General features: G+C 46.9%; 1 protein-coding gene across 1 annotated transcript; it reads right to left on the reverse strand.

The window, feature by feature from the left end:
• Positions 1-1,662: 1,662 nt before the first annotated feature.
• Positions 1,663-4,022, reverse strand: Nkx3-1 (NK3 homeobox 1). Its single transcript, XM_004630734.2, has 2 exons — positions 3,731-4,022; positions 1,663-2,905 (listed from the first exon to the last, which is right to left on the reverse strand). Exons 1-2 carry the CDS (start codon positions 4,014-4,016, stop codon positions 2,487-2,489), a joined length of 705 nt encoding a protein of 234 aa, XP_004630791.2. The 5' UTR covers positions 4,017-4,022; the 3' UTR covers positions 1,663-2,486.
• Between the last annotated feature and the right edge of the window lie 6,106 nt (positions 4,023-10,128).

Raw genomic sequence — 10,128 nt, forward strand, 5'->3', positions numbered from 1 at the left:
GCTAAGCTGCTGCTTTTGACTCCGGTGACTGTAGGTTTGTTAAGCTGGTCAGAGTAAGAGAGGGAGGATGGTGGCCAGAAATACGACATGAAATAGCAGGTAATCTTTCAGAGTCTGAGAATCACACACAGATATCGCTACAAAATGCAGAGACTTTATTATGAAAATGCTCATATGTTGCAAAAAATATATATAGAAAAATAAAGTTTAATTGGGACACTTTCGTAAACTTCAAGTCACAGACTTTTAGGTTACAGATCAAAGCAGGCACAGGATCAAAACCGAGTCCAGGTAGAGTCCTGGCCTGGAGCACTGTCCTGATCACCTCTCGAGGGTCAGTAGATTAATTCTCCCAGTATTTTTCTACCAGGTCAGAGGTGGGTGAATGACTTGCTTCCAGTTAGAGGGGTGAGCAAGATGTTAACAAAGACTAAATAATTTTTGACAAAACTTTCTTTGCAACAGAATCTATTTATTACAGAAAATGTTTAATCCCTGCAGAACCACAGGTTGAAAGAATTCAATTTAGGGTGTAGGGAGAGAAAAGAGTACTGGGTAGGGGGTGAGCACTGTGTGTGTATCTTGAAGCCCAATCAAAAGGAGAAGTTCCCTGGGCTCCTCTGACTTTTGGGTTATCTTGCACTGTGGTGGGGGCCCCCTGCATGTGGCCCTGGACAACAGCTCATTGCGGAGTGCACACCATAAAGACACGGGGGAGGGGGAAGCTGGCCAACTGTCTATCAGCTCGCTGCAGCCACCAGCAGAGAATAGGCCTTTTTCAGAGGAAGAAATCTGAAGGTTTCTCACTGCCCAGAATGAAGTAGTGGAATCAAAAGACTGTGCAGGAGCAACCGTACTCCTCCCTCACCCCTGACGTCTCTGGTGCTCAGTTCTCCAGAGGTAATAAGGTAGCCGGGGCGGGGTAAAGCTCTTTGCTTGCTGCCCATTGTCTCAGAAGTCGCACCACGTGCACTGAAGATAGTTCCGTAGCATTTAGACAGTTTGTTTTTCTGGTGTCAGAAGCTGTCACGGTGTGCTTCATAAGCAGTTTCCTTTCTCTAAGTCTCCTCCTGCAAAGTGGATGAGTCCCTCTGCTCTCTCAGAGGCCTGGCTGCCTCCACCCTGGCTGCCTTTCCTTCCACACCCTGCCAGGGAGCCCACCCTTCACTGGTGCTATGTGCATCCTTCTGTGTGAAGATCCCAAGACCTCTTACCTCCTCCACCTGCAGGGACCCCCAAGACTTGATGGACTTGGAGTCGAAGGAACATAGCAGGAGCGATGGGACATGTCGGGCCTTTAAACAGGATTTGGAATTTAACACTGTGCATTTTTAAGGGAAAGAATTAAAAGAGTTGCTAGTTAAAAAAAAAACAAACTATGTCTTCTGGCTAATTTAGAATCTGCTCCTCTACTTTATTTTTTTTTTTTTCTCTTAAACTCATGAAACACCAGCTGGGGTTAGAAGGAGGAAAGAGAAAAAGACACGATCTTAGGCTAAATAAGAAAGGAGAAAGTTAGATGGAGCTAGTCTACTAGCCTGGACTGAAAGGGACTCCTTCTGTTGACTGCTGTAGAAAAGCAACAAAAAAATAAAAGAAGAAAGGAAGAAACTTACCCTCCCCGTTGCCCACCCCCGTTATATGCCACCTCTTTCATAATGTAGCACAAATTCTAGCCTCAATAATGCAGGAACCTCTGATCCTAAATTCTCCAGCCTGGGCAGAAAAGGTTAGCAGAGGTGGCCACCTTGTGCTAATGTGAAGGCCACAGGCCTAGCAAGAAGTGTGGAGGAGCCCCCTGCAGCGGAGTCTTCTAGCAGGCCCCACCCCTCGCAGTCCAGTCCTGTTTACACAGCTTGTCTTAAATGCCACAGTGCGTGCATCTTGTTCTTTGGAGGCCACCCTGTAAATATGTAAAGTAGATCACTTTTGGAAAAGAAATGAGCAGCTGATATTTTCACTGCCCCACCCCCATATCCCATGCCAGCCTGTTGGGAGTGGTTCTTTGAAATCCTCATGTGCCCTCATTTTTACGAGGACACAGAATGACCTTGGTCATATTCCAAGGCCAACAAGAGGGCTTTGAACTGCAGCTTAATTCGGTAGGCAACATCCTTTCCCCCTAAGTTTGGCTTTTTCCAAGTCCACACTCAGTAACCCAAAGAGGCTGGAGCTGCAGAGAACAGATCCTCGGAAGCAGTGCAGACAGCTCATTCAAAGTTGTGCTGAGTGCTGGAAGGGGCACTGACTTCTCTCTTCCCTTCCAACAGGTGCTGAAAGCAACAATGGTCTTCAGTGTGCACTGGGGGAACTGTTTAGATATTAAAATAGTCGCTGCCCTAGGTCTCTCCTTGGCTCAGCAGTGAAGAGCTCCTTGTAAACCCCAACAGCTTGGATCTATACACCTGGCTCTCTCCAGCACACCCGACCTCAGTCCCTCCTCCCTGGGGAAGACAACTTCCACCATACAAGGCTGACAGCTGCCATTACCAAAAAGCGGGGCCCCAGCTGCCCAGACAGTAAAGGTGTGGGTAGTAAGCGTAGCTGTTGTACACCGAGACCAGAGAGGCCCGGGAGAGGCTGTCGTCCTTGAGGACTGGCAGGGAGGAGCGCTTCTCCAGATCCCCCAGGTCCGAGGAGAGCTGCTTTCGCTTAGTCTTATAGCGTCTGTTCTGGAACCATATTTTCACTTGGGTCTCGGTGAGCTTGAGGTTTCTGGCGAGGTGGGCCCTTTCCGGGGCAGAAAGGTACTTCTGGTGGCTGAACTTTCTCTCCAGCTCGATGACCTGAGTGTGGGAGAAGGCAGCGCGGGAGCGCTTCTGCGGCTGCTTGGGGGCCTGGGGAAGACTTGGTAAGGCGCCGGGGGAGGCGGCACAGTCCAACAGGTACGTCTCCAAGTGCCTGTCTGGAAAAGAGGGGAAAAGGCCGGTGGAGTGAAGGGTTACGTGGGAGCGCAGCAGGGAACCTGTCCTTACCTCTTCATAAAGCGAACAAACAGTGCCCTGTTGGGTGGATACATTTCGCTTTTTTTTTTTTTTTTTTTCCTGGAGTAAGGAGCTCTCCCCAGCAAGGAGTGAGCAGACTCATGCATTACGTATTCGTTTTCTAATCGTGAGCAGGAACCCCAAATCACCAGGTTCAGTGTGGCTGCGCTTTTTGCCATATGGTGGGATGCAATGAAACGGGGATTCCGGGCCTGTGTACTTTGCAGACCCGAAGCAAGAGGAAGCAGGCGGAGGGAAACGCACTCAGAAAGGAGACCGAAAGGCATCCTGTGAGCATCCGGGTGGGCAAGAGAGGGCTTGTGCGACGGAGGCGGCAGGCTAATGGCAGGCTCATTCTCTGGCTTTAATCCCCCATTCTCTAAAGGAGGCATTCGACTGCCACAAGGAAGCGGTGGGAAAGAGGCTCAGCTGCGCTAAGTGCACCCAGGACGCCTTGTCTGCAGGGAACACACCCAGACACCGATTTATAGATCAGGGGATGGCGAAGGAAAGGGAGCTCGGGACGGTCTAACCTTGATTATTCCTATTAATAAGTTACTACTCCGAAGGCACGCGCCAGGCGGATCAAGGGTAGCACAGTGTGTGCCGCCCGGCGCTGGGGCTGAGGGTCGATGCTCGAGGCTCACTCGTGACGGGGGGACGCTGAGGTCCCTTCTGTCGCCGCAGGGCCCCTCACCTTGCACCCCAGCTCAGGGAGGTGAAGCTGGGCCCCCCGCCTTACTTACCTGGCTGAGCCTCCACCAGCGTCTCCGCCTCCCTGACGCAGCCTCGTCCACCCTTGAGCTCAGGCTCAGGATCCCGCCGCGGGACGAGCTGGCGCGGGGGCTGCGGGCGCCCGGAGTGGCCGCCCAGCCGCTCTGCGCCGTCCCTCAGGATGTCCTGGATAAAGAAGGACGTGAGCGGCTTGGACACGGTCGGCCGCGAGGCCTGGGGGTTGCAGCCAGCCGCCTCGGCTTCAGCCTCGGGCTCTGGCTCGGGTTCCCCAGGCCGCAGCTCGGGCGCCCGCAGCATCCCCGCGGCTCTACCCGCTGGAGCCACTTTCGCTTTGCGCCGCCCGCACGCTCTTATAGCGGGGAGCTCGCCGCGCCGCCTTCCCATTGGCGGCAGGTACCGGGCCGCGCCGCCGATTGGCCGCCCCGCTCTCTAGGTGACCCCGCGCACACGACCCGGGCTCGCGTGGTCCAGCTCCGCCCGCCCGCGGAGATTCTGCCTCCCCTTGCTTCCCCCGCGCCCCTTCCTCCGCCCTAAGTCATTTCCCAGGCTGCGCGCGAAAACCAAAGCCGCCTGCGAGGCAGCCCACTGGCAACAGCAATAGTGACACTAGCCGCTCGGGCAATGCTCGCCCGCTGGGCGAGTCAGAGACCTGCGATAGACTGCAGAGACGAGCAGGTCAGGCCCCCCTAGAACATGATAGAAACATGATAGAAAATCTGTACTTTAATTAACAACAATTAACAGTCCATTTTTCTTTTTAAAAATCTTGTCCTACCCTTACCTCAGATTAAGTCCCATTATGGAGAACACTGGAGATACTATTTTTGCAAGTTCCTGTGAATCTACAACTATTTCAAAAGAATAGTCTTTCAAAAATGATTTTAAAGGAATAGAGGTCTAAAAAATCCCCCCCGAGAATCCGGGGGTCCCAAGGGGAGTCAGGTCTGCTAAACCCTAGACTGGGGGGACGGGGGCGGGGGGGGGGATGAGACAAGCGGCGGGACCTGATCTCAGGCCGTCGCCCAGAGTGGAAGAGGAAGATCAAAGAGTTGAATCCTTGTCAGGATGACCGTACTTCAGCTCTGCTGGGATTGTGTAAGGGAATATTCTCCGGAAGCACACACTGAAGTAGATGCCAAGGCGGCGGGGGTGGGGGTGGGGGGACGCCCAAAGGGTTCAGAAGCGGGGATGCACGTAAATAAATAAGATCTCCAAAGGTAGCTGACACCTGGGGTTATAATGTTAACACTGCTGCGTCAGTGAAGAGCTGCGGATGCTTCTTCATCTATGTCTATGTTACTTTAGGCTGCTTTTCCGCTACCCTGGTCTAAGGCATCTTCCAGTTCACTGAAATCTTTGCAAAAAGAAATGTATGTTTGGGAGGAGAAAAGAGAACTAGGTTATTAAGAGCAAGGGCCAACAGAATGGCCTTTGCAAAGCTGGTTTCTTAGACCTCTATTCCTTTAAAATCATTTTTGAAAGACTATTCTTTTGAAATAGTTGTAGATTCACAGGAACTTGCAAAAATAGTATCTCCAGTGTTCTCCATAATGGGACTTAATCTGAGGTAAGGGTAGGACAAGATTTTTAAAAAGAAAAATGGACTGTTAATTGTTGTTAATTAAAGTACAGATTTTCTATCATGTTCATCATTTAAAACCTACATCCACCACCTGTGTGTGTGTGTGTGTGTGTGTGTGTGTGTGTGTGTCTATGTGATTGTACCACCGGTGTAGGTTCTTGTGATCATCACGACTAAAACACAGAAGTATTTTGTCACCACAAACCCCTCCAATGCTATCTCTTCATCTCTGAACACTCAACCTTCTTTTCCCTTCCTGATCCTCTTGACCCCTCACCCCTGCCCCAGGCCAAAGCTTTTACATTCAGAGCAGGTGACAGAAAGGGACTCACAAACCCCACAGTCTACAACCTCTTGGAATTGGCTTTAGTAACAACTTGCATGCTTCTGCAGTCCAGTCAGGCTACTTCCTGCACGTATTTGTAAATTCAGCCATTTTTACTGCTGAATCGTATTCCATGGTATGACTCTACCAGCTTCTTCAGCTCAGTTCTTTTCAAAGGACACAGGAGTTGTTCACAGGTTCTTACTGTGGGGGTGGCGCCATTGGGACAGTGATGGGAGGTCCTCAGGTCACAGAAAAGAGTGTAGGGTCTTGGTGCTCTCTCTCTCTCCTCCTGGCCCAGGAACACATGGTTCTGTCACAGTGTGCTTTGCTCTCTGAGGCCCAAACCAGTGAGACCAGCTGGCTTTAGACCTGCACCTGCAGAACCACAAACCAGGATTTAGCTCTCTTTGCTTCATAAATAGCCTGATCTGGTATGCTGCTATAGGGGCAGAGAGCTGAATCATACAACAAGGTTTGTTTTCCTGAGATAAACATCCAGGACTGCAATGCCTAGGTCATATGGTGACTACGTGTTTAGTGTTGTAAAAAACTGCTCGAGCATTTTCCAGGGTGGTTGTACCATTTTCCATTTCCATGAGCAGGGTGTCAGGCTGTCAGTTGCTCCACAGCCTCACCAGCACTTGTTATTATCATTATTCTTATTTGAGCCATTAATAGATGTTTAGGGCTATGTTAATTGTAGCTTTCATTTTTAATTTGCATTTGAAAAATAGTTAATGATGTTGAGCATCTTTTCAGGCACCTATTTGGCAAGCCCATCTTCTCTCTGGTGAAATATCTGTCCTAGTTTTTGGCCCATGTTTTATCTAGATTTTCTTTTTTTTTTCCTCTATTGCTTTTTTAAAAATTAATTTTATTGAGAAAAAATAGCAATAAGACAGTTTCAAAACAGGTTAGTAGGACAGTTACAATAATTAAGACATTGCATATTGTTGTCTTCATAGTAGTTATTTGTAGTACAAGATACAGACATGTTATCTTGTCTAAATGCTATTAGTTAAAAACTTTCTTCTCATTGATTTTTTTTCTTTCTTTCTTTTTTTTTTTTTTGTGGAACCAGGGATTGAACTTAGGCCCTTGCGCTTGCCAGGGAAGCACTTATTCCACTGAGCCATCTCCCTGGCCCCCAGGTTGTTTGTTTGTTTGTTTAACTTTCTTCTCATTGAACTATGAGAAAGTAGCTATATATCTATGCAACTATTATATATCTATCTATCTATATGCATATAGATAGATAGATAGATAGATAGATAGATTCACTATAAAATCGTCCTTTATTTTTATCCCCCTTTTTGTTTACTTTTGTCAGAGATGGGTATTCCATTTACATTCAAATATAGATTTTTCTTTATTGTTGAGTTTTGATAGTTCTTTATGATTTTCTATATGAGCTTGTTGGATATGAGTTTGCAAATATTTGCTCCAATTTGTAGCTGTGTCTTCAGTCTTTTACTATCATCTTTCATAGCACAAAAGTTTTAAACCTTGGTGAAATTCAGTTTGTTGATTTTTTATTTTACAGATTATAAATTTTAGTGTCATGCAACGGCCTGAGTACAATCCCTGGTTCTGCCAAAAAAAATTAGTGTCATGCCAGTTATTCTTTTCTTAGCCATAATGCATAATATCTTTTGCTGTATATTGAAAGTTTCATACTTAACTCCTGAATCGGTGATCTATTCTGAATCTTTTTATGTACAGTGTGAAGTTTGGGTAGAGGTAGGCTTATTTTCATTCTTAACACTTAGAGCAGGTGACAGTTCAAGCCATGAGGGATACTGCAAATGATCTGCTACCTAGTGCTGCCACTTGGAAAATATAACATTCTATTCTTTTAACAAAATTCCAGATGTTTCCAAGTTGTAAAACACAGAGAGGCAGAAAAAAAAAAAAAAACAACTACATTCCTCATTAAAGAAATGCAAATCAAAGCCACATTGAGATGCCACTTTTGTACCTACCCCGGCTGGCAAAGGTTGAAGAAAGACAGGATGACATCTAGCATTGGTGGGAAAGTGGAGGACCCACTGCTCCCAGCGGGTGGCCGAGAGAGTGCATCAGTTGTGTGTATTTGAATAACTTGACAGTTTCTTTTGACATTAAAACATCTATTTGGTGCTCAGAGATTTGCCTCAGAACCTCACAAACACACAATGAACAACACTCTTCAGCTTTGCCAAGGGCTAGTTGCAAAATATGTTGTAGAATGAACTCATTGTGTGAAAAAGTACCTCTAAGTTAGCTACAAATGTTTTACATATCTAGGAAGAGATTGCACACACATATTTTCCTAGTAGAACAGAACCTCTGCTCAGTGAGACAGATAGAGATTTGGAGAAGGCAAGGGTGAGACTGGAGCAGGTTCCAGTTCCTTGTAACATTTATAAGCTTTAAAACCTGCAAATCAAGGGTCAGATTGAGCTGGTCCCTCCTGCTCCACCCCATGTAAGGTGTCCCAGGTCTCTTGAGGTCTCAGGTCTCAGACTTCCCTTCAGACTGGGGACATGGCCCAGTATTTGGCCTGGTCTCTTTTTCAGTTTCTTTATTTCATCTTTTGCATTTGCTCCATGTTTTACCTTTGGTCCTTTCCCTTAGTAGACTGTAAGCTCCTCGAGAAGGGAAGGGACCGGGTCCTCCCATTTGTGCCATCCCCTAATGTGTTGCTTGGTTCTTGGCATACAGAAGAGTCTTCCTAAAGATTTTCTAGCTGAATATCTGGTTTTAGTTACTCTGAGATGTCTCACTGGCTGGGAGAACTATCCATGTGGGGCCATAGAGGCCTGAGGTAAGTCACAGAGGGCGGTCAGTCACCTTGGTCCTTTTTCTGTGTTTATGCAGCTTAGGCTGGCTGAAAATGACCAAAGACACCTAGAAAGACACAAAGGGGAAGTGTGAAGGAAAGCTAGAGTGAGAAGGATAGCAACTGGGACAAGTTTCAGCTGGGAATAGCAACTGGGAAGAAAGTCTCAGCTGGCTAGACACGGCTTTGACACTGAGGAGAGGCCATGAGCCAAAGCCTGCAGCCAGCGTCTGGAAGCAGGGAGAGAAAAGAGGAAATGTCCTACCTGGGCTCAAGTAGAACACAGCCCTGCCAGTGTCTCTGTGTTACCCAGTGAGTCTGTGTTTAGATTTCTGACCTCCAGAATAATAGGGTGGTAAATCTGTGTTGGTTAAAGCAACAACTAACAAATTCTGGGACAATCTGCTACCGCAGCAATAAAAATTAATAAAGAGGCACTATAAAAGGAGTCAGTCTCAGTATAGATGCTGTAATCCTGGCTACTTGGGAGGCTGATGCATGAAGATCACAAAATCAAAGCCAGCCTGGGTAATTCACCAAGACTCTGTCTCAAAATGAAAAACGAGGCTGGGCATGTCGCTCAGTGGTGGAAAGTTCCTGGGCTCAGTTCCCCCAGGCTGAACAATAAATGAAGACTAGCAGAGGTAAGGAAATAGAGTGACCAGCTCAGCCTTGATGGTACAGAGGTGAACCTTTTTTCTTTTAGTACCGGGAATTGAACTCAGGACCTTGCACTCGCCAGGCAGGCACTATGCTGCTGAGCTATCTCCCCGGCCCAATATAAACTTTTAAAAAGGAGAATTCTATATTTTTGCCTGTGATCCTTTTCCTTCATTAAAGTTGTCTTCTTTGTATGTTTGTTTCTAGACTTCAGTCATATTCACTTGTGAGATTTGTATATTTTTGTATCCTTTGGATGTTTAGTATACACAAGTATTTATGTATCATTCTAGAACATATTTAGAAACTATTTAAGTCTAAAGACATTTAGAGGGCTGCGGAGATATCTTGGTGGTCTAAGAGCCTGCCTGGCAAGCTCAAAGACCCAGGTTTGACCCCTGGTACTGCATGCCATGCCAGTCCTGGAACCATGCATGCCATGCCGGCCACTGAAACAGGGTGTAGTGGCACATGCCTGTAAACCCAGGGCTGGGGAGGCTGAGACAGGAGGATTACTATGAATCAGAGATACATAGCAAGACCCTGTATCACAAAAGTAAAAGATTTAAAAAATAAATCAATAAAAATAGAGACATTTAGAACTAGAAAAGACTTCAGGATCATCTAATGTTAGAAATCTTGGTTTTCTAGGATGGAACTTAGAAAAGGTTTGGAGAGACCCCAAGCCTATAACTGGAAGCTGAGTCAGGTGGGTGGTTGAATAGACTTGGGATGGGAGCATCTGAATCATTTTGGTGGGCATTGGCCTATTGGCCTTGATATGGTTTAGCTCTAAAGCATCTCCCCAGCATCTCAGGTGGTCATAGGTGGGACTTCTGTTAGGTGATTGGATCATGGGAACTCTATGCTCATCCATGGGTTCCTCCATAGATGAGCTCCTAACTAAATGTGCTTTTAAAAGGTGGGGCTTCAAACCAGGGAGATAGCACAGTAGAATAAGCACTTGCCTGGCAAGCGCAAGGTCAAGGTCCTGAGTTCAATCCCCGGTACTGGAAAA

The sequence above is a fragment of the Octodon degus genome, unplaced genomic scaffold (genome assembly GCF_000260255.1).
Source record: "Octodon degus isolate 3935 unplaced genomic scaffold, OctDeg1.0 scaffold00036, whole genome shotgun sequence".
NCBI lineage: Eukaryota > Metazoa > Chordata > Mammalia > Rodentia > Octodontidae > Octodon > Octodon degus.

Coding starts and splice junctions, on each gene's coding strand:
- Nkx3-1 (XM_004630734.2), bottom strand. CDS start 4,016: ATGCTGCGGGCGCCCGAGCTGCGGCCTGGGGAACCCGAGCCAGAGCCC. Junction 2,906..3,730: donor GCTGGTGGAGGCTCAGCCAG/GTAAGTAAGGCG, acceptor CCTCTTTTCCAG/ACAGGCACTTGGAGACGTAC.